Here is a 25,949-nt window from a genome sequence, read left to right on the forward strand (position 1 = left end):
CACACACACACACACACACACACACACACACACACACACACACACACACATAATACACTAAATTATTTATATACTACGCAAATCATGCAGCAGTGCCATCTATCTTTATTTCGCGATCCATTTTTTTCGACCTCGATGCGTTTCGTCACGTTTTGTATCGCGATATTTTGTCAAACGATATTTCGTCACATCCCTAACGAGTGCAAGTCAAAAGTATACTTTTCAAGGCTGTGCATATATGTGCGCGTCAAAAACAAAGTATACTTTCGGCTTTAGGCCTCTCCAGCACTGGAAAGCTTTTCTAATATTAACATGGGTCCTAAAGCTCTTGCCTGATCATAACCATTCTTTTTTTCAGTTATATTCCTCTTACCTTTTCTCTTTTGTAATGTCTCTCAGCCATCTCTCTTTCTACAGTCCTTCTTCAAATGCCCTCTTGCTCCCTCTCTCTCCTCCCCCCATCATGGGTGGACACTAGGGGTGTGACGAGATCTTGTATCACGAGATCTCACGAAGCTAAACTGTGACGAGACTTCTCGTCGAGTTGAAAACCTGCCTCGCCTCATATCGGATGTGTGAGTGTGTGAGGGTGGTGAAGTTAGGATAGAATATCCCAATGCTACGTTTACATTACGCCTCCACTCTAGATGTACTTTTTGTAGCAATAAAAACAATTTAACTCCGGTGGATAATCATAACAGTCGCTTCAATTCCCTCAGCTCATCTAGAACGAGCTGTTTGAGTCTTGTGCAGCATTGATCAAGTGACGAGAAGACGAGCATGTGTTATAAGTGTGTGTTCGTGTCAGTAAAGCGCTCGCATTGAGCGCGTTACGAGTGTGTAACATGTTGGTGAACTACTAGACCGTTGCAGACGATTCGATGCGCAGCAGAAACACGGCCAGACTTACATTTTTTTTATGCGCCTTCAACACCATTACTATTCACAGAGTGCACACGATTGCAAAATTTAAAGGTAAAGTAAACTGGAATGTGCATTCAAATGTGGTTTCAATAAATGACCGTTGTTTGAAAGCGGCTCCCTGAGGCATGCAAATATCTCCCAATATGACAACTATTTACAGTAGTTGTAACCATCTCTCAGCTCTGTATCAGTATGCTTGAAGGAAAAAGTTGTCTCTATTTCCACTTTTATTGTGTACTTTGATTCTGGTTATTGTTTGCACTTAATATCTATGATCAATTTGTGGGAAGGCATTCAGTTAGAGGTCACAATAAGCTCATGTGCACTAAGGTCTGAAAAGACAATCATACAGGAGAGAAGCCAGTCAGTTGAGTTTTTGGCAAAACCTTTACAGTCTTTTACTGTATGATAATTCATACTCCTAAAGTAGAAATTAAATGACGTTCATCACAAGCTGATTAGTTAAAACATTTCAAATGCACCTGCAAACTATTTTTCTAGTCATGTATTTCATCATTGAGGATTTCTTGAAAATGCTATGTAAAAATCTTCTCATCTCGTTCTCGTGAACCCAATATCGTATCTTTTCTCGTCTAGTGAGATCAGTATCTTGTCACACCCCTAGCAGACGCCCCCTTGCGAATGATTGGCTACAAGGTGTGTTACTCTGTCCAATCCACTTTCAACAGCATTTCTCAGAATCGCTTCCAGCACCTTTAAGTATCTTGAACGATGCATGAAATGGAATATTGTTATTACTAATATAATGAAATAACGCACTGCAAGTCTGTGAAGATTGAGCTAAAATGTTTAAATCTCATGAACAACACTTTCTAAACCACTGAGACAAAGGTCACAGCTGCTGCCTGAAAAAAAAAAAAAAAAAAAACTGAACGACTGTAATACCAGTGCCATTTATTCAACATATTTAACTAGAAACCTTCATTAAAACAGTTTGTTTTCAATTTTTCCTTTATACCCTTGACAGTCACATCTGTTCGGGAGGAAATCTGTTCAGTGCTTTAACTGCTGTCTTAATTGAAACAACTGGATCAGTTATAATAATCTTCACCTTCACCTGGTGAAGACGATGCTCACTATTACACCTGCAGCTGTCGCTACACCCATGGGAAGTCAGCGTTAACACGCTCATCTAACAACATCTGTTGAGTTTCAGAATTCTGTGAAGGGTAATTAGGCTAATGAATCTCAGCCAAACACCACCAATGACATTTGTGCTCATCGCAATCTAATATGAATATCTGCAGATAAACAGACAGATGGACGGATAGACGATAAATGGATAAATACGTTAAATTCGTATTATGAGAGGGATTATACACAGATGAGCCAAAACATTATGACCTAATTTGCTGTTGGTCCTCCGCGTGCCACCAAACAGCTCAGACCCTCCGAGGCATGGACTCTGCAAGACTCCTGAAGGTGTCTTGTAGTATTTGGCACCATGATGTTAGCAACAATTCCTGTAAGTTGCGAGGTAGAATCACCATGGATCGGAATTGATGGTCCAGAACATCCTACAGATGCTCAATCAAGTTGAGATCTGGGAAATTGGGAGCCCAGGGCTACAGCTTGAACTCTTCGTCATGTTCCTCAAACCATTCCAGAACAATGTGTGCAATGTGTCAGGGCGCATTATCCTGCTGAAAGAGACTAGGGAACACTAGTGTCTTGAAAGTGTGTACCTGATGAATGGCCGAACCCAGAGGATCCCACCAAAGCATTTCCTAGGGCATCACACTCCGTCCATCGGCTTGTCCTCGTCCCACGGTGCATCCTGGTGCCATCACTTCACCAGGTAAATGGCTCACATGTACACAGCCGTCCACATGATGTAAAGAAAAACGGTACTCATTGGACCAACTAACATTCTTCCACGGCTCCAAGGACCAGTTCCGTCACTCGTCAGCCTTGGGCATCCGCTTTGCCTTTGCTTTTGCACCGGGTAGTTCTAGGGACTAGCCACCAGGATGGTTCCCAGAAACCAAAGGCTCTTATAGGGCTGTTTTCCTGGTTGCATTCACACAACCAGAAGGAACTCTGAAGTGATGCAAGCCTGTGGTTGTGTCCTGTGTGGTTCATGCCCAACATTGCTAGCTGAGCAGAAATACATAATAATGTTTTGTTTGGTCCCATCAAAGTCGAGTTGGAGTTTCTCTTTAGCGTAAAGGTTGAGAGGTCCATCTACCACTGTTTTCCATGTTTGTAGAGTTAGTTAGTGGAGTAAATATAAAGACTATATAATCTGTACTGAATGTACAGTCTGGATGCTTTGCGTATCAGCGTAAACAATCAGCATGAACTTACGTCACTGGTAAGCAATTTCCTATAGCGCTGGTTTAGACTCTACTCTGAAGTAGGAGCTAATTTAGATGCCCCAAAAGGAGTAAAATCGTTCCTGTTTTCTGCCGTGCGAAAACATCCAAAACCGGGTACTTCCACAAATAGTTCTAGGAAGTAGGAACTATGAAAAGGTTCCTCCGGTGCGAAAGCTCCTAATGTCTCCTAAGATCTTTATTCCTGCCCATTTATCCGGCATCCAACACGTTGATTACGAGAACTGATTGTTCAATAATCATCTAATCTACTAAGAATTTGACATGTGACTTTGTTAGGGAAATGATCAACTTTCACCTGTGAGTGGTCAAAATGTGTTGGCTCATCAGCGTATTATCCATTAAAGGTGGTGAAATGCAGATTCATTTTAAACTAAAAAGCATGTGACTTTGTTGATGTGAATGTGCCTTATAATACCATAAACAGCCCATATTTCTATGACTTTTATTAAATAAAATGTAATTAATTTGAAAACAGGTACTTCAAAGAATGATCAATTTCTTTAGGTTCAGAGCAGTAAAAAACATGACTTACAGTTTAACAAGGTTTGTGAGACCTTTAAACACGTCCACATGGAGGCATCCGATCAGGTTTTTGGACAAGTCTCTGCAAGGTTCAAAAGATAAGAGAAAGTGCTGTGTGTTAAATCATACCGTTTCTTACCTGTGTTTGTCAAAACATAAAACATTTTTACAACATAAATGTTGTAAAAACATCAAATACATACAACCACAAACAAGTGGCAACATCTTCCTGTATATGTATACTCTAAATACAGTCTTTACACCTATTTTAGCTGTTAAGCTGTAGATGAAAATATAATTGATCCCATCAGGTCCACGACGCTTGCAGTTCCACTTTGGTCATGATCAGTGTTATTTTAGGATTTAGTTGTGTATAATATTACAGTTTTATGATGAACCAAATTATTATATACAACATACACCATTATTCATATACTATTAAAGTAAATCATACTTTGAATTATCTTGCATTTTATGTTCAATTATTATTTTAAAATTGTATAATTTTAATATTTTTTAAATATTTTTTTAATATCTCTGTTTAATTTATATTCATTTCAATTTTAGTACTTCAAAGCCATTTTATTTCATTTAGTTGAAAAACTTTAGTTTTTTTTTGTCCCCCTTTTTCATTGAATTTTATTTCAGATTAATTTTGAACAATGAAAACCATTTTTAATAGTTTTAGTGTACAATAACACTGGTCTTGATGGAGTAAAAGAGCATCCATACAGCTTTTTTGCTTTTAATAAAGCACAACATTCCTTCTAGAAACATAAAATATACACTTCACCAAACACCAATTAGGAAATGATCTCACCCTGCCTATATTTATATAATATTGACAGCCAAACTACCATTACATCCCAGACAAAACATAATCATTACTGTCAATCAAGCAGTCGTTCCAGTCTTTGTACACGACACAACATGTTTTGGCAAATGTTTCTAAACCTCATATAATCGCTCGCTTTAATGTCAAGCCACATTTTTCAGACATACAAGCATGAGACATAAAAAAATATAGCACTTTGATTTATCGCAAGCTTCCTTTCAAAATGAAAAAGCACATCAATATATGATGGGGTCCTATGATAACATTGCAGAACAACAATAATAGAAAATAAATAAGCATAAATCCACCAAAATCAAAAAAAAATTGTGACCCAAACTGCATAAAGGGTTTGAAAATGCATTTAGCAAGGCTATTCCTGTTTAACATTTGCATGATTATGTATGTGAACGTGGATCTTTCGAAGGGACTATCATACCAGAGGGTTTGAAAGCAGAAATATGAGGTTTGTGTTTTTGATAAAGCATGAATGGTTATTTATTGTCTAAAATATGATTTGTTTTGTATGTATATATATATATGGAATGAGGCAATACCGTTTATATCAATATACAGTAGTTTGACATAAGCGTAGCTGGAAAATGAGTTGAGGCTGCAGAGTGAGCTGCAGCTGCTAAACATGAGACATGCTTTACATTCAGGGCTTCAAAATAACAGTTAAGATATAGTTGAAGGAACTGTATGTAAGAAATATATTTCAATTGTGAAAGATCAAATTGTGAAGTGATTGCAGTACCAGTTTTGGCCACAATCTAACATACACTTCCTTTAACAGGCATTGTTTATGTATATGCTCTGACACAGTGGTCTTCACTTTTTTTTTCATGAGAGCCGCACTGATAGCACAAAATCAATAGGAGAGCCACTTTTATTGCAAAGCAGGGGCGTTTCTAGGATTTTTGTTTTAGGGGAGCTTGGCCCCCAGTGAGGGTAGCCTATGGAAAAAATTGTAACATAGTGTAGTGTCCAAATTTCGCCATTAACCAGTAGCTTACAAACATGCATACCCATACGATATTGGCTGTTTATTACTTATAAAGCAAATAGTACCCCCTTACTGCATGTTCATACTTTACATGTAATAATTGTATCCAATAATGTTTATAATTACAGAGATCCAAAATGTTAGAGGGGTAAGAAAATGTTGATTTCTATGATCTACATATGTGCATTTTAAGACATTCTAAAGGCCAAAAAATGAGATAACAATAGCACTAAAAATGCCTAATCTGATGAAAATGGCTTTGTTAATATTTCTTGTTCGTTAATTAGACCTACATTATGAATCACATAGGCATATTTTCAGTTAAAAGTTGTGAAATTAGAGTAGACAAAAGTTTATTAATTTGCCTGAATATTTTTGTAGAAATAAAACTTGGCCGCAAAAAGAAAATTGAAGATACAATACAAGAGAAAAATAAATGACAGATGTCTTAACTTTCATTTTTACAAAAAGTGCATATATCTGCTACAGAAGCTCAGATGTATATACACACACACACACCTCTGCTTCTGACGTGCGCTCTGCAGAACACGCAGACTAAAAAAGACGGGACGAAGCCGAAGCCTCCCGCCATCCAAAAAAGCAGGATTACAATAATGCTGGGATGAGCGGAAGCATGCATGCATTTCCTTGACTTTCTTCATGTTGTATTTGTAGCTTGTCGTTGCAATCCTTGTGAGGCATGCAAGATGTTCATTTGGTGAGGCGGTTTCTCTGTTAGAATCGTCTAGCGTCGTGGAATGTGTTTGGCGTGCATATGATACCTTATTATACGCACGAACCCCCCACCCCCATCCAAGAGCGTGTCATATACACGCCATAAAGTGTGTAGCATATGCACGCCAAAACTCATATACATTCCACGAGATTGCACACTCGTACTATTGATACGCATTCACATGTGATATAATGCGAGCCGCAAATTAAAGCTTGGCAAGCCGCGCAATGAGTAACACTGCTCTGACAGATACTTGTGCTGTTTAATGCGTTTGCGATGTGGTGATTTCCTCAGTGCATAACTTGCATGTTGCCGGTATATTCTCCGTTTGTAAAAGTTGGAAATCATGCAAATTTTGCTGTGAGGACAAGCCTACTGCAAGCGAACCTCCATTTAAATTCACAATCTTCCGTGAACGAGGGTTTTTGTGAAAACTACAGATTATAGTTTATAAATTTGCATTATAGTTTATAGTTTCACATTATTATCACTGCCCACAGACAGTCGGATGAGAAGAGGGTTAACAGAAGAGTTGTTGTAGGTTTATCACGTCTAAATTTAGAGCGGCATTATGGTAAGAATTGAACATCCTTCTTATCGCAGAAACTCACTCCCACTAAACTTTTACTCTTTCAGTTCTAGCACATTTTTGATGAAAAGTTTGCTAAAAAGTGTTTCCTACTAAAGCAATTTGTTATTTGACAATGTGAAGTGTATCCATAGCAGAATGGTGGAAGTGGTTTGAATAAAAGCATGCCCAGTGCATTATGGGTGTTGAACTTTTCCTACCTATTAGGCAAAATGGAAGACAACAGCCTTTTTTTCTCTGTTTTCTCTAGTCAAATAGCGCCAATTGCAAAAAAACAAACCTTTCTATTATATAGAAGGCTACCGGTAAGTTTTATTGAAATACCATTTTGCCTGTACCCGTTTGACTACTAAGTTGTAAGAGCTAATCAATTAAACGGATGGTAATTGATATTAAAAGTAATTAACAATACATTTCATTACCAATTAGTCTGGGCTTTGCCAGCCATGTTACTATACAGAAACAAAAAACACATTCTATAGATAAAATGCATTTTTTTATCCATTCAAAATGAAGGAAAAAATGAAGTCATCAACAGATCAAAAAATTAGATACTAAAACAAGAACAGACAGATGTAGATTAATTTGACCAATTATGGTTTGCATGTAAACTCTTACATACTTATACTAAATAATATAAACAAGAAGTAATATAAATATAAATTTATATTATTAAATATTAATTCCTGATACATTTATTTCGTTATTATGTTATGAATATAATTGTCGTACAATTTAATAAAATATGAATAATGTTCAATCATGATCACATAAAAACGTCTTTTGGATAATACTTTTAGATATCATCTCACACGCCCATTTAGTTCTCATGCTAATAATTAATGAATGCATTTTCAAATTAGCATCAGGCATTTCTTTTTAAAGTTCAGGAGAGTTTGACATTTTCTTTCCTGGAGTTGGCAAAGTAACTAGGGTTATAAAACTGGGAAAATTCATCTTGTGCGCTCTCTCAAAAGTTTGTACGACAGCAATTCTTTTTCAGGGGAGCTGCATACTTCTCCATTTAGCCAGCCAAAGAGCAGTTTATATTGGCAAGGAGTGAGTCATATTACATGGCCACGGCATACACGCGAACCCTCACAGTGTGTGTCTAGAGAACATATATAGCCGAACACTCACCACATATACATAGTTTACTCTGCACAAAACAAGGAACAAACTCTCCTTTCTTTCTCCAAGTCTCTTGCTCTCAGTTTAATATCTCTCTCTCTCTCTCTCTCTCTCTCTCTCTCTCTCTCTCTCTCTCTCTCTCTCTCTCTCTCTCTCTCTCTCTCTCTCTCTCAAACACACACAGACAACTACTGGCATGTTAAAGCAGATAGCATCAGTCATGCTGTGCAGAGTGCTGTCTGGACATTGTCCATCTGGAGTGAAGAACTGCAGAAAGATGAAGTCTTATTTCCGTGGTTGCACACACCCAACAGTGAAACTGTTTTTACTTGAATCGGAGTATTTCCGCAAGAGAGGTGTCAACCAGTGTTATTTTAGTATCACTGAGATACCAACTAATAGTTTTTATTAATAAACTGAATTTGTTTTAATTTTTATATTTTGTTTTCATTTCAATTTAAGTTCCAAGTTTTAGTAATTTAGTTTTTTTTTTTATTAAAAATGAATGTTTTTTAATTCAATTTTATTTGAGTTTTAGTAAGTTATTTTTGTGCATCAAGTTAAACTAAATGAAAATAAGAAATGTTACCTTGGCAACTAGCTGAAATAAATAACATACATATTCATTGAACAGATGAAAGAATTTTCACTTTTGGGTAAACTATCCCTTTAACTGTAATAATATACTCTCTGACTTTTTTTTCTTCAGATAAACACGAACTAAAATAATAAATCTGTGCGAAGACATCGCTTCATCCACTGGGGTCGTAAGGATTATCATCAAGATCGCTGTGTGTGGTTTTTCAGGCATCAACAGAGCGGCAGCCATTCAAGAGATCTTTGTTTCTGTTTATCTGAAGAAAGTCATCAGGGTTGGCCGGAGGGCGAGTAAACGATGAGAAAGTTTTCCTTTTTTGTTGAACAATCCTTTTAAATATGCATTATGTAATTTTGACAGCTAGTGGCTGAAATAGGTACTGCAGTCCAAATTCAAAACATTGGCCACAAACAGAGAAAAGCTTAACTCCAAGTCTTCCAGTAGTGGTCAAAGCTGATTCGAAAGACCGCCGTTCGCCAGTTTCTGTGTTTACTAGAAGCAGCAAAAGCAACTCGGCCGTCGTCATTATGGCCCCGCCCACCGACTCTATACACGATGTGATTGGCCCGGCAAGAGTTTGGGGAATACAGCTCAGTAGGGTATTGAAGGTTGCTAGACGACACTCGCGGGCAGATTAGATTTGCTGCCGCTAGGGTGCGTCTAGAATTCTAGGCTAGTTTTCAGGTGTTTTGCACCAAAAATACCTTCATATTTACTTCCAAGTCTTCAATGTGATGCACCCATAAAAAAGCGTTCCATGAGAGTGGCTAAAAACAGGGTAGAAAATAGCCTATTGCTTATTCATTATGTTTATGAATGTAATAACCATGCAAACGTCATAATTTGACCTCAGACAACAGTATAAAAAAGCCAGTCCATGACCCCTTTAAAATTATTCATGCAAGGTGATTTACTAAGATTTGTGCTAGTCAATTTACTGGTATTTGCACCATAATTTACTACCCCAATAAAGAAAGTCTTAAACCAGATGCAAATTTGCGCTGCTCTTAGATGTCTGTGTTCTTTAAAGTAGATGTCTGTGTTCTTTACTTTGCCATATTTCGTAAATCTGGCTCCTGGTAACACATTTTACACACAAGACAGACAGAATAATACTTACAGTCTTTTGAGGGCGAAAAGTCCATAAAAAGCTCCTGGTTCAATATGTGTGATTATGTTGTTCTTTATGTCCCTGTGAAGAAAAACAGTTTTAGGCGGTGAACATTATAAAACACATTAAAAAAAGGCCTGGTTAATTTCAAACACGAGCTAAACTCAGCCAACCCAACCCTATAATAACAGGTTATTCAAAACTCAGAAAACATGCCAGTGGGTATAACACTTAAATCTTTTGATGCTTGACGTGCCATAGCTATCAGCCATAAGCCAACGCACACCCCTTGATAAATCACTCTCATTGAGCAGTGTAACGTAACATGCGAATTGGAACATCTTCAAACACAGTAATTCAATCTACAAAATGAATCTAAGTAATTCAATAATATCCTGATGTACTGCACTGTATTATAAATCAATTATAAGAATTGACTGTAAACCAGCTGCCATATGCCTAAACCGTAAATCAGCAGCCATATCACCCTGTGGCCCAAGACTGGTTGCCCACTGAAGCTAAGCAGGGTTGAACCTGGTCAGTACCTAGATGGGAGATCTCCTGGGAAAACTAGGATTCTGCCGGAAGAGGTGCGCTTATCCTGTGGAGCGTCTTAATGGGGATACTATTTAAAAAAGCACCGTCCTTCAGATGATACGTTTAACCAAGGTCCTGACTCTCTGTGGTCATTAAAAATCCCAAGATGTCCTTCGAAAATTTTTGCCAAATTTGCCCATTGGCCTCTGTCCATCATTGCCACCTAATCATCATCATATATTGATGGTGGTTGATGAGTGTTCCTCCCTTCCATGTAAAGTGTTTGAGTGCAGAGAAAAAATACTTAAATGAGTAAGCATGCAACAATTCCAGAATCCGACATAACAGAAAGGGTGGATAAGTTCAAAGGCTACCGTCACTGATACCCAAAGCCCACACCTGCGCCAGTCAGCTAGCCCTGTTCAAAACATCATCACAGAGTTCCTGCATCAAAGCCGGAGTAACCATGTGAGCCTCTTTGATGTCGTGCCATTTGTGGTTTGAAAGTGGAATCGAGGAGCACACAGCACACAATATGGCAAGCGAGAGAAGGTAGACCAAGGTCATACCAATGGTTATAGGATTTCTGGAAGAATAACATTTAAAATGTATGATGATTTCCACCCAAATATTAAGCAGCACAACTGTTTTCAACATTGATAATATAGGTGGGGGAAAATCAATTTACATATAAATAGAGATTCTGTCTTCTACCGGTTCGAATTGAATCACAAATTTAAAAAAATCTTTTTTCTAAATGTTTGTTAGTAATGAGATGTTGGAACAAAGGAGGAGGCAGTCACCTGTGAGAGCAGTGCAGCACCCAGTTTACAGAGCGCACAGGCTCGCAATGAGGGAAGCATTATGAACGATCCATACTTGACAACAACAGTTTCTATATCAATATTGTAATGAATAGAAAATGCCCTTAAAAGGAGACATAATATGCCCCTTTGCACAAAATATAATATAACTCCCGGGTGTCCCCAGAATGCATCTGTGAAGTTTCAGCTTCAAATACCCGTCGTTTTTGTGCGTCCCTTTAAAACAGCACTAGGTAACTTTTCAACCTTCATAATATAATTTTTAAGACTCTTGTGATGATACATCGACTTACAATAGGTTGAATGACACATCTGCCATAGCTTGATGGGGTCTGTATCATTTTTAATTGTACTTTTAAACTTCGGGTTTCGGGTAGTAACCCGAGAACAAAAAAAAACTACAAAATTTGACTGCTTTACGGCATATACGTCACTTCCACCAACACCCACACTTCCTTAAATTCGGACGTGCGAGCCCAACTTTGTTCATCGGATAATATAGTCATGTCCGAAGCAGCAGAGACAAATAAGAAATAAAAGGTTTTGTTGGAGGAAAGCAATAAGAGGAAACGAAAAAGTGCTGGGATTAAAGGCAGGACGAGGATCAACATGTGACCAGCGTTTGCTCGTCGGCGTGAGCTGAAGGAGGTGTGCCCGACCGATGCTGTCCTGCTTGTTATGGTGATTACCTACCACTCAAACATTGAACTGAAGTATCATATAGATTCTGTAAAACGGTAACCAATAGACTACTATAATGACGCTGGCTTGTAAACGTGAGCATCGTGATTATTTGGCGTTTGAAAAAAATAAAACCCATGAAATTATATTCATATGACATGCTGAAACATATGCCACTGACTGTACCTGGGATGAAGACATTTCACACGCGACGCCAGAAGAACGCCTGCATGTGAACTCCTCCTGCAGTGTTCAGGGGAACTGTTAGTGCTGCACCAACCCGCGGGGACGCTTTTATGAAGTTATTTGGCCCGCACCGCACCACTGTATATATTTTTACAACCCGCCCCGCCCCGCCCCGCACCCGCGACCATTAAATAGACATACGGGGTCCGCGGGCTATGAGACGATGAGACATCACTAGTTCAGGGCTATCATGGGTGTCATGTCAACAAATGCACGCGTGATGGCATCCCCTGTTGTAGGATGACAGAACTTACGACAGTAGTTGAGGACATTATTTTTTCCCAACTGTAGGGGGACCCAGAGAGCAAAAGTTGCCAAGTGCTGCTTTAAATGCTAATGAGCTGCTGCTCCCCACCCCCTTCTAGCGAGCCGCTTTACACAGCTTCGGATACAACATCAACACAACAAAACGAATCTCACTAAGCTAAAATGTCCGAAATAACCAGTTGTGAAGTGCATCCTTAAAGGGGTCATATAATGGTACATGCACTTTTACAAGTTGATTGTATGAAATGTGTGTTGGCAGTGCCTGTACACAACCATCCTATAATGATAAAAATCCAACGATTTTATTTTTTTTTTTTTAAATCTCCTTATATTTTTTCTCCTGTCTCACATCAAGCCATTCGACCGTGACATCACACAGTCAGACACCCCTCCCATGACTGTTGATTGACAGCGTTTCAACACAGACCTGCCCTGAGTGAGCTTTCATCGCTGTAACTTTGCAGATACTGTTTATGCTCAAGCAGCAACATTACACACTAACTAAAGTTAAAAAAGTGAAATCGCATGCAACCACCCCTTTAAGTAAAATAACAGTTACAATTTGGAGTGGACTTTGCACTTTGTAAATTTGCTGATTTTTTTTAATGCTCAAACAGCAAAATTACACACTAACTATGGATGCAAGATATATCGGCCACCATATCGTATCAGCAGATATACAGTATGTTCAACTTTTAATGTTATCGTTATCAGTCCAATAAGATGATAAATAATGGATTATTTCCTTCAACTGAGACACTTCAGATGCACGCCATGATGGTTTTGAATTGCTCTGTTCTACTGTACTTTTTTTGTTTGATTTATGTTTAATTGGGAAATGTTTTTCCAATGATGAGACTTTTGTTGTTCTAATCAGATTAGGATTTTAATTTATTGGCCAAAATATCAGCTATCAGCTTTCAAATATATATTTTTTTAAAATCATTGGTTATTGATATTGTCCAAAATATCCATATCAGTGCATCCCTAACACAAACTAAAGTGGAAAATATGAAAAAGTATAATAAATAATAGGGCTGTGCGATATTGAAGAAAAATGCGATATGCAATACCTTGTTAATGATTGTGATATTCAATATGCGATACGATATTGCTATTAGTGTGTAAAATCTATTTAAATTATATTTAAAAACTGAATGATACCATTTTTTCCACATTCTTTGCGGGAAAAGAAAGTATCGCTACAACTTCTGAAAGTGACCAGCAGTGTTTTAGCAAAAAATTCTGTAAAAAAAAAAAAGTGAGTGTGTATTTGGTAATTTGAGTGTGTAACAAGACATGCAACAACGTACAAAGGGGTCACATGCTTTCAAAGAGGCGCTTATGCGCATGTTTTGGTGTATGTGTGTCAGACAGTGTGAGACTGCAAGGAGGTTTTTTTTCCGCAAGTTATTGCGTATAACAACTCTTTTTTACATCAAGCAAGTCACATAATTAACAGTAGTCGTGTGCCCAGTTGATTCTCTGCTATATGCCAACCTAAAACATACACTTTTCACAATGTTGAAGTAGCCGTTGCGTTGATATTGCGTGCCGATGCGATATGCATGTACATTTGTGATATTTTGATATATTGCGCAGCCCTAATAAATAATAAACGTCTGGTAAATGCATACATGTATATACATTTTCAATTTAGAGCATAATTCTTTAACACAATACTAAATACTAAACCAAAACATTTAAAGAAAGAGCTTATTTCCATATTTTAATATATATACATACATACACACACACACACACACATATATATATATATATATATATATATACACACACACACACACACACACACACATATACATAAACATTATATGCCAGTAATTCATAATCATAATGTGGTCATGTACATTTTTAATAAATCATAATGTGGTCATGTACATTTTTAACCCATTTTTGTTTATTAGAAGTAATATCATAAACAGTTTAAGCATAAAATGATCAACAGAGCTACATTTTTGCCCATTACTCTGATTTCATCTGGCATGTAAACACATGTTCTATTGGCATATTGAAGTGCACATATGTGTTATTTGTGTCAGTAAAGTGTCCTAACTGTGCAATTAAGCCCCGATATCATTCTAAATCCATAAGCTGTTTTTATTTGATCAATTTTCACAAGAAAGTCAAACCGGTTTGGAAAAACACTGAGGATAAGTAAATGACAACATCATCTCTAACACATGCCACTCTTGATTAAAGATACATTTCTGAAACAGATACGGAGAAAGGTTCATGTCAAGCAAACGTGGATGGCACATGGGAAAGCTTTTTCTTTCTGTGAGAAAACACTTATACAGAGAAGAGCTTTAGGTCACAGTGGGCAGTTCTCTGGAGTGGAAAGGCAAACACTCGTCCCGATAGCACTGCTCATAACCTTTGCACAAGGGTAAGGGGGAGCGAGAGGGAAAAAGGGGGAAAATGGAACGCTCAAACTCAATGCTTTTTAGCAATACTTTAAACTTACTAAAAAACATTTTACATTGTCAAAATGAATGTGTAGTTCAATTTGAAAATGAAAATGCTGGCTCGTCGCCGTTGCCTGAAACAATATTTTGGTATTAAAGAAATAAGTCAAGCAATCATCATAAAATGAGTTAAAGCGAGTCTTCTGGAGTCAAAGCTCTGTGTGATGAACACAACACAATTTTTATTATTCACTAACAATCTCCAGTGAGCTGTTAAACACAGTTCTCCAAAAAAAAGAAAATAGTCAATTTACTCAGGATGCTCCATCCCATAAGACTTTCATTCCTCTTCGAACACAAATTAAGATATTTGTAAACGCAACCTGACAAGTTTCAGTCCCTGGATCGCAAGTCAATGCAACGAGGTTTAAACGTGCTTGCATGTCACACGAGAACCATTAAGTTAAGGTCCGTTCTACCGAGTGACACATGAGCTTCCCCATTTACTATATTTGATGTGCATTGATCATAAAAAGTCAAATTATAAAGTCAAATAACACCCTGATTTGTCTGTTCATCATATAAAAGCACTTGTAACTCTTTACAATACTTGAATTAAACCGCTTGATTCATGTGGGCTCGTTTTACCGCTCCTTTATGAATGTTGATGCATCAAAGCTTTGGGTGAGTTTACTTTCAATGGATGGACAGAAACATCTCAGGTTTCATTACAAATATTTGAATTTGTGTTTTGAAGATTAACAAAAGTCTTATAGGTTTGAAATATGAGGACAAATTATGAACATTTTCGGGTTAATTAAGCACTGGGACTTTTTGTAGATAACGAAGACAAGTTGCCCTTTGAATCCTGTTTTTTAAAGTTTGCATTTTCAGGCCCCCAAAATTCCATTGTTTTGTAAATGAATGGTCAACAGTGCAATTCAAAAACAAATCATTCAGATTGTGTGATCTGAATTAACCGATTCACTGAAAAGATCTGATTTAAAGGGGTGGTTCCTTGGTTTTTTCTAGGCTTGATTGCGTTTGTGGGGTGCAGTATAACATGTCTTAATGCTTTTTTTTTTTTTTTTTTAAACACTATTTTTCTTAGATTTGACCTTTATTCCACACCGCTGTCTCCACTGTCCTTTGAACGGCCCGTTTGCTTCCTGCTTCTATGAAGCCCACCCCTCTGAAAAGCGCAATGGTCTTAGATTGGTTAAATGGCCAAATGTATTTTCATGTATTTTTATTGGCTGAAGTGCCAAGCACAGGTTGTCCGGAAACGCCACGCCCCTTACCATTACAGGCAGAAATCACATCTGCGGTGACTAGCAAGGGTTTATGATGTCACCAACCCAGGAAGAAGCTCGTTGTAGTCCAAACCGGTCGTTTTTGCATAATAAACTGCCATAACTTTAAAAGACAATATCTCTGTTTGCATTGAACTTTCAGCGCTTTAACTTTGCAGATACTGTTTATGCTCAAGCAGCAACATTACACACCAACTCAAGTTAAAAAAGTGAAATCGCATACAGCCACCCCTTTAAAACAATGGTTAATTTACAAATTGAGCATCTCTACTTCTGCAAGAGTTTTAGGGAATACATACAATTTTGTTTTTGGGGTTTTCATATGTATGTGAACCATACCTTTAACTGCAAAGGCGACAATGAGGTAAAAATAATTCAGTCTTTCACCAATTCAACCTTCAAAAGTGCAAACACACACACACATACTCCAACAAACCGACACAGAGACAAAGAGTCACAGTGCAGAGAATAATGCATGAATCAGACTGCTGACATCTCTGGCTTTAGCTCGATTTATTAGAATGACAAAAGCAGCGCTCTGCTCTGGGCAGAGGGGATCGGAGCGAGAGAAGCATGAGCCAGACAGGGCACACAGGGAGCAGCACTGGAAGGTAACTGTGCCAAAAAGCCTAGACGCAGAAACCCGCTGTGCCGTCAAGAGAGTCGAAGATGAATTCCTCTGGCTTTCAAAGCACGCAAAGATCAAAGATGTTTACACTTCCAATGTGTTATAAAGACAAGGGTTTAGCTCTTCATACCCTGAACTGTATCATTTTCTTAACATAAAAAGAGTGAAGAATTCCCTCACATTAAAAACAGAACGGTGCGCAGATGCACCCATGAATCAAGATGAAGCTTTTCAACTGGCTGAGACGGTCCAGTTGGAAGCCGTCAATTCCTTACACATTTCTCAAGACGACAAGGTTTACTGGCTGCTGGAGCACAAGGTTTCACCACAATCACAACACTCATTTCTTTTGCATTCAAGCAAAACACAAGCGGAAAGTCCATCTGTTTCTTTTTCGGCTGACATGATTCCCAGATCTTACTCAGGGGTGAACACGTATTGGCACAACAAGCCCTCTTCATTTATGGAAAGCTGTTTTGACTTTTAATTATTCGCAGGATATGAATGTGTGATATTAAATTTTTTCATTTCCCTAGTTAAAATGCTAAATTCTTGAAATTAAGAATCAGATTTCTACAAGTAAGAATGGCTATTTTTGAATTTTTCAAACCCAGAATTAATCGCAATTTATAAAAACTATTATTCTTGATATCTTTAATTGTATTTTCACTAGTTGAAATGTAACCATAGGCTGCATTCAAATTCAATTCTTGATATCGACAATTGATTGCTTACTAGTTCAAATTCCAATTCTTCCTAGAAAAAAAAACAAAAAAAAAACCAACAACCTTATTTTGTAGTTATATCAAGAATTAGCATTTTAACTGGTGAAAGCTGAATTGTTGACATCAAAAATTCTTATCCTGGAATGATATAATGTCAAAACAGTCATAGTTCATTCAGCTGTTTTCAACATTAATATTCATAATAATAAAGGCTTCTTGAACAGCAAATCAGCATATTAGAATGATTTCTGAAGGATTGTGTGACTATGACTGGAGTAATGACTGAAATTCAGCTTTTAAATCACAATCCATAAATTACATTTTAAAATACTGAAACTTTGGACAGTAACGGTAACCCTAAAATAACTTTAAAATTGACAAAAATAAGGACATGGTAAATACACCCTCAAGGAGGATGTTGGGTTATTCTGGCCCTGAATGAAGCACAATACTAAAGGACTACTTCCATGTTTACAGATTCAAACCCATTGAATAGTCTTAAATGAGCAAGAACAAATCAGTCAACACTTTTTTATACGTATTGTGTCAACCCTTTTATTCAGCAGTTTTTTGAGAGAAACCGGTTGTGTGATATATTGTGTCTATTGGTCATTGAAAATCTGGGTCATGTATAGTCAAGCAGCAGTATAATGGAAAGTGCACACATAAACAGCAATACTAAATACGGCATTTCAATGTACAGACTCACACTAAATTTAGCCGTGAGCTCAAGCATTTGACCAGCACTCCTACAGTGAGTGACACTGAATGCCTAACGGAAGTATGGAGCAGTAAACTGATGCCAAGACCAGACAATTGTGCTCCCTGAAGGCAATAGATATAATTAACTTTCACTTGACCATCCCCCTTCTTGACCTCCTCAGGGTCTTCAACAGACTACCATCAAGTATGAAAACGGCTTCACAATCACAAATATTTTCAACATCACAGTATCGTTATTCCTGTATTAAAGATACACATATTAAATCAGAAGTACTGGGATAAACATTTGTAGTTCGGATATAAACAATGATGGCTAGGGAAGCGATCAACATGGCACTGCAAATAACAATTTACTGGTTCTAGGAGAAGTTCTTGGATGGAATTGAAGGAACTTTCTTAAATTTTCATAATCACAATCTATTAAAAGCATAGTTCACGGTAAAATGAAAATTATGTCGTTCTAAATCCATAAGACTTTCATTCACATTTTGAACACAAATTAAGATCTTTTCTTTGACAGCAACACTTCAAAAAGTTCATAAAGAGATTGTAAAAATAATCCATATGAATTGAAATCAGGTTCATTCTTGTGTTACGCAACACGTTTGAGCTTCTGCAAGAACCAATGAGGTTCATTCGTTTTACAATTTCTTAATGAATTTTTTGAAGCGTCAAAGTGGTAATTGCATAGCCATCTATGGAGGGACAGAAAGCTCTCATCAGATCAATTATATTTGTGTTCTGAAGATGAACGAAGGTCTTACGGGTTTGGAACGAAATAAGGGGGAGTAATTAATGACAGAATTTGCATTATTAGGGGAACTAACCCTTTAACACTGTATATGCCTATGAAACACACTCAATTTAACTAAAATGAACATGACATGATTAAAGAGAATTTTGAACTTACAGTCGTTCCAGTGATGACAAACCAATGAAAGAGCCATTCAGAAGTTCCTGGATTTTATTGTTACTCAAAATCCTGTGAAGAAAACAAAAGAGGTTGATATTTAAAAAAAAAAAAAACATGTGACCACAGATAAAAATACATAACTTGAACCTGAAGTGTAAAACTAGATCTATTGTTATTTGCTTGAAAGTTCATTAGCAAACATCTTCAATTTATTTTTCCTCAGCTGCATCCTCAAAATCTTGCACTCAATGGACCAAGTACCTCAGAAAAGAAGTTTTTTTTTTTTTGCATTGCATAATATTTGCATATTACATTCTTACGAAAGTGGCCAATGCAAATACAAGGACAGGCAGCTGAGAACACAAGAGACTAGCTAAGCTCTTAATCATCAGAAAGAAGCTTCTAGCAGCTGAAGATACAGAAAGATATGGAAAGTTACCATAGCAACCAACTGGAGTGGTAATGTAAAACAAGATCTAAACTGGTAACCAAAAGTAAAAGTAATAATAACGATAATAATAATAATAAGTTAACCCAAAGGACAATCACTATATTGTGGCCCTAATGAAAATGTCTACCAAATGATTACACAATTACACAGTGATAGAACCTATACATTCTATTTGATCACTTCTGAATCAGTCCAACAGAACAGGTCTGAAACAAATCGAATGTCTCCTTGCTTCAATTTTCCGCATGGATGACAGCCAATTGGCTGACACGACTATCAATGGAGCAGAGCTTTCGTGGCTGCTGAGGCACACACCAGAAAATGTGTTTTGCTATAAACGGGTGCATTGCTACACACAGCTTACAAGTGATATACAAGAAAGAAAACTGTTGGAATGGATAAATAAAGAATGAATTGCATTTAACTTGGTTTTATTTCGAATCATGAAATGACTGCAAAAGTCTCTAACTTTAGAAGTAGGTTTCTCAAATGAAACCCAGCTATACATCAAAATCATGAATCATGTTTGTTTTAATGTTTGTTTCGGATCCAAAGCATAGGGAAACATCTTCTGCACGTCTCCTCCATTTTGTGTCATTCAGATATAAACAGTGATGTACATTCCAGAGGAAGCACCACAACCGTTTGTGGCTGGCTGTTTTAGGGACAGTTGCACCGGATGCGGTCGCTTATGCTCACAACCCCTTATCCACAGGTCCCGGCCAGACTGTTATTATTATGGGGTGCTGAGGGGTGACTTTATTACAAGCTTGGACTATTGAGACAGCCTACATATTTTTCTGGCTTTAAGAACACAAAGAGTCCCTATCCTTTCCTCACTTTAACAGCTTGTGGATTTTCAAACTCCAGATGTGCAGAGCATTACAGAAGAGGCATGTCAAGCAGAGTCCTGTACGGGTCCTGTTTGGTAAACCATTATCTGACAGCAGCACTGATTTAATTCCACACACAACCCGCTTGACAAAGATCGCGACCTGACCCCCACCCGCATTACATCAGGTACACAAAAATGATTTATTTTCTAATTTAACACAAGCAATCAAACCAACATTATGCATTCTAATTTGATGAATTGCTGCATTATGCATTCTAATTTGATGCATTTAAGAAAAACAGTCACACAGCCCAACATGGTAATATAATGTAAATACACAACTTTGGCCTCATGTGAACAACAATTTTTGCAATGTACAAAATGTACTTAAATCACACTATAGGCTATACAGGTGCTTAGATGTGAGTATAAAGCTAAGCTAAATATAATCCATTACTGTCATATAATGTCAGGAATATTTTGGCAGATTCACTCTGCATTTAAATGTGTTTGTCTCTCCTGAAACTCTCCAGTGTGGTCATTTGTCCGCTTAGCAGCATGAAAGATGAAACTTTTATTCAAATGATATGGATTATATACTGAAAGCAAAGTTCCCTTTAGGCATTAAGGGAACGCTCCCTTAATGCCTAAAGCTGTCAATCACTTAAGTTGCAGCACACAAATGCTGCAAAACACACTGGCTACGTTCACATGCAAGCACATAATATATGAATAGGATTGATGGCTCAATCGGGCTGAAAAGGCTTATTGTAAACACCTAAATCAAGCCGACTGATCCCGATCTGAATGAAATTTCAATCGGATTGTAGGGGCTGGTTTATTTCTTTTCTAATCCGATTGAAAAGACATGTAAACACTTGATCGGACAGAAAACTAAAACGGGACAGAACTGCACACATTTGCAATGATGTACAAATGGGGTAAGGACATCTGACGTGCAGAATGAGCTGTTCTTCCGTTGAAGAAAAGTGTCACATAAAGGAGTGTCCCATCATTCTAAAATTCTCCTTTCACTCAGCTAGGGGTGTTCGAAACCAGGCTTTTCGGAGTCGACTCTGACTCCTGACTCCCTTTACTTTACATCAAAACAGGGTAAGAAATAAGACAAACAGTCAATTGTTACACACGTACCGGTAATTTATTTTCCCCTGACAAAAAGTCTTAAAATCCCCTAAAAGAGTGTGAATCTTGCTGCGACAGCTTGCTTTAGCAGCAATACCAGTAACATTCCTTACCTACTAGTGTTGTCACGATACCAAAATTATGACTTCGATACGATACCAGACTAAAATATCGATATATCTATACTAAATCGATACCACAGTAAAAAAAACAAAAAAACAAAACAAAGATAAGATGCTTAATAGGACAACAGAACTTGTTATTATTCATTGTTATTTTTTACTTAGCATTTTCCTTAGGGTTGGACATCGTTTTGATTTGAACAATTATTGATCAATTGATCAATTACTTCAAATTCTCACAATTTTTTGCTATCTCAATGTATTTTTTTACAATGGGGTAATTGTGTTGCAATAGCTTACACACAGCACAAGAAAGCTTGATTTCGAATGGTAAATTGAATTTAAAAAGACGAGTAAACAGTAATAAAATAAGAACAAATAAACAGATTATAAACAATAGCACAAATAAATGCAATAGAATAGAAGATACAAATTAAATAGACTGCTTTATTTTTTCAGGTAGGTCTAACATTCAGGTAAAAAACTGAATTAAAAAAATGCATAGTTATTACATTTAAAACAACATTGGATAATGTTCTTTGTAAAAAAATTCAATAGCGTACAAATGAAACGATTAAAGTTACACAAGTTGATCAGTCAAGAGCAGTTGATCGTTTGTCTTTTTGTAGTTTGAATTACAAATGACTGCGGTCCCTTTAAGACTAACGGACGCATGGATCCTGCACTGTTCCTGTTACTCGTTCTGAACTGTTTGCGACTGTGTTTACGTTAATACGCTTCCAAATGTTCACTGATAATTCTTTGAGCGTATTTGACAAATAATAAGCTGGAAAAAGAAGCAAATGTTTGCACTTGTATCATGTCAGAGGCGGCTTTATTACGGTAGGCTATATGTGTGTGCTTCAGATGTGAGCACGAAATCTGCGGGGATTGGTAGAATTAATTTATGTGCAATCCCGCGTGAAATTCAGACCGATCACACACTAACACTAACACACTCTCATGAGGAAAAAGTCCAGCAGAACGCGTGTTCGCCGTGCTCAGAGGTTAACCGGGCTGAGTGAGAATATGCCGGTGTGTGTCAACTCGCTTTCGTTCGGAGAGGAGAGCGCAGCTGGTATCGATACTGTAAAAACTAAGAATCGTATCGTTTCAGATATTCCAGTATCGATAAATATCGAAATATCGATATTTTTGACAACGCTATTACCTACCGCGGCACAGTCATTTTGATTATTTGGCGTGACCGTCCTAATTAGTCCAATTTAGCGATTACTTGAGTAGCCTAATTTTACAGAGGAGATGGTGCTAAACGCACATGATCATTGTCTTAAAAGGTGAGTTGAAGATAGTAAATGCATACAATAAGGTGTCTTATTGATGTATTTATTCTTGATGCGAGTTATTGTTTATGATTTATAGTTAGTTTAATGAATACAAGATTAAAGGGTTACTTCAGCAATTAGCATATGGCTTTGTATCAGTAGAAACCCGGGAGTATATTCAAATGATTGTGTGATTGTGTGCCCCTGAGACGAGAGATTTATGAATTTTATTTCTGGAAAAAAAATCCTCAGATGAGGCAAGTATCTTCATTCTGCATCATCTGAGGATTTTTTGGCCAGAGGCTAAAGACTTCAGCCAGTAGAAGGAGCTATTTCCGTGCAAGGGGAGTGGGATCGCACTCACAGCGCTTGGCTCGGGCAGCCGCAGGCATTCATGTAAATGGAGCTGTGCGGAGCAAAGTGAGTGTTTCATCTTTTCAAATTAATTTCTATGAAACTTACACTTTCAAAGGCATGAATTGAAAACGTGCCAGACTGAACACACGCTGTGAATGTATGCGGCACTGTAGTGATGAATGTAATTTAACTCCTGCTGCAGTTGTGCTGTGACATTCGCTCGGCTCACTCACATTATATTGAACACTCGTTGAGTTTTTAATTTGTTGTGTGATTTCTCTATCTGAACTAAATATGAAAATTAAAACAACGGTAGGGGCGGTTCCGCAGTGGGAATGTGATCCAGTGATCCAGTAGCGGTGACTTTGGGAGTTGCTTCGTAGCGCAGCGAAGCATTCTGGGACTTGTTGTCTTTGATCCACATGATCCAAAAATACATTTTCTGTATTTTCTCAGTCTAGAAGGCACCAAATCCAAAAATAAATTCACATTTCTACAACATTAATGACCCAGTTTAAATACAAAGCTTAATGCTAAATCAATGAAGTAACCCTTTAACCATGGAAAATCAAATCTATACCTATTTATTGCACTAATATAACATCAATTAAACTAAGGCTAGCATGGAGGAAGCCTATGTATAATTACTGCGGAGGAGCACAGTCCCTGCGTGACTCGCCATAGACATAAACAGAAAGAAGTAGCTCCGGCTGCCATGTTCTTCTGCAAGACGCATGCTGTTCTGTTTATTAACCGGTAGAGCGCAAAAAGTTGCAGACTGCAGCTTTAAGTCTTTAAGTAAAACAAATAAAGAACCAATGTCGAATAATTATTATGGCAAACAGTGGGAAACTGCGTATTTGTCATTATTTTGTCAAAAAAATCTATTCCGATTTGCAGCTTGTGACAAATAAACGTGCACATCAACCCGATCACTTTGTTTAGAGTTCATGTAAACATTACATTCAGATTCATCAATTGGAATGAATTCAGTCCGATTGAAACAAAGTTCTGCATGTTGTAAACATAGCCAATGGGTACCAAAATGGGTCATAGTAGTCTTTACTAATAGTCCACCCGGTGCCTATTGATTTGCGATTTGCGAAGTATTATTCCACCCATTACATCAAATATTAGCGGTTCACCGCCCGTGTGCAGAACTCTGATATCTCAGATGAAGTGTCCCACTGCACCCAGAGCAGAGTATGCATTTTCAGGATGTAAATTCTTTAAAGTCAACATGACAAGAAAAATGATACCATTTACTCGCTTAATGCAAAGTCCCGGGATTATTGTGCATGATTTAGTGTGTTTGAACTGTATTTCACTTGATCCTCCTCTGAAACAACTTTCCTTTTTGGTCGATTTACTCAAGGCCACTTAGGTTTCAAACAAAATGTACCAGTGGTTTCCTCCACTATAATCTTTGGTATTGAACACAAATTTATCAAAATCCAATCTGCTCCCATTGAATTCATGTCCCAGAATTCATTTTGAATATTAGTGATGCATCAATTTCAGAAAGCAAAAATATCCGGGCGAATAGTAGAAGAAACATAATTGTATAATTAAAAGGGTCATGGGGTGCTATTTTAAAAAGTTCATTAATTTGATTATAGGTGTAGTAGAATAGGTTAGCCTGTTTAATGCTCATAAAACACATTACTTTTCACATTATTGCAGCTCCTCTATTCCCAGTCTGTCTGAAACACACTGATTTCTACAAAGCTCATTGCGCGCTGATTGGCCAGCTGACCCACTGTGTTGTGTTTGGCCAAACACCTCAGTGTGTGGAAATGTAATGCCCCTCACAACTCTGTTTCCAAGGTTAAGCAATTGTAAACATACAGTTAATGTCATCTGAAATCAGTTCGAGCCAGATACATATTCTGAAAATGCAGATGATCAAGTCAATCAATCTTTACAAACTTTAAAAGCTGGACTTCTATCAAGGTGTTCTCTGTTTGATCGGTCAAGATTTTGTATTGAAAATACAAGAGTCCATAACTCTGTAAAGTCTCCTTCAACACATCCCAAAGACTTTCAATGAATTTACATCTGGACTCACCAATTCATGTGGGGAAAATGATTCTTCATGCTCCCTTCCAACCATTCTTTCACAATTTGAGCCTGATGAATCACTGTCATCCTACATTCCAGAAACTTAAATCACTGCAATAATGATCCAATCATAAGCTCTAAAGCATTTGCCTATTTAAATCCAAACAGCCTTTTTTTTTTTGCCGGGCAGTGTATATTATGATGTATAGTGATTTCTTTCAGATTAACTTCTCATCTGACTGCAATTACAGTTGTGTTTGTGTACATCTTCATTCTGGACACCTTTAATCGTAGATTTTGAAGTGGTCAAGACAAGAAAAAAAGAAAGAAAAAAAATGCATGAACATATTCTGAAGTTTGTAGAGATAAACAACCATATGCTGCCTTGTGACTCTGATCTGTCAAGATCAATTTGAGAGCGATACTGATATTCATGAGCATAGCGATCTCCCAGCTGGGAGCGATTCCCCTCCCTCATGATTACAATATGAGCCCTGGAGAATTACTGACAAACAACTCTTAGTGTGGGCCTGAGTACAAGTTTAACAGTATCTATAAGGTTATACCCAGCACCGATTTTATTTTACTTGCAAAATGAA

At 37.4% G+C, this 25,949-nt stretch overlaps 1 protein-coding gene across 1 annotated transcript in view; it reads right to left on the reverse strand.

Moving 5' to 3' along the window:
* LOC137043954 (adhesion G protein-coupled receptor A3) overlaps nt 1–25,949 on the reverse strand; it is a 65,498-nt gene that overhangs the window by 26,751 nt on the left and 12,798 nt on the right. The window contains exons 2-4 of the mRNA XM_067420563.1: nt 19,093–19,164; nt 9,819–9,890; nt 3,817–3,888 (exon numbers count right to left, since the gene is read on the reverse strand). Of these exons, the coding sequence (XP_067276664.1) occupies nt 3,817–3,888; nt 9,819–9,890; nt 19,093–19,164 (216 nt within the window). The remainder of the gene's footprint in view (nt 1–3,816; nt 3,889–9,818; nt 9,891–19,092; nt 19,165–25,949) is intronic.

The sequence above is a fragment of the Pseudorasbora parva genome, chromosome 1 (genome assembly GCF_024679245.1).
Source record: "Pseudorasbora parva isolate DD20220531a chromosome 1, ASM2467924v1, whole genome shotgun sequence".
Classification (NCBI taxonomy): Eukaryota; Metazoa; Chordata; class Actinopteri; order Cypriniformes; family Gobionidae; genus Pseudorasbora; species Pseudorasbora parva.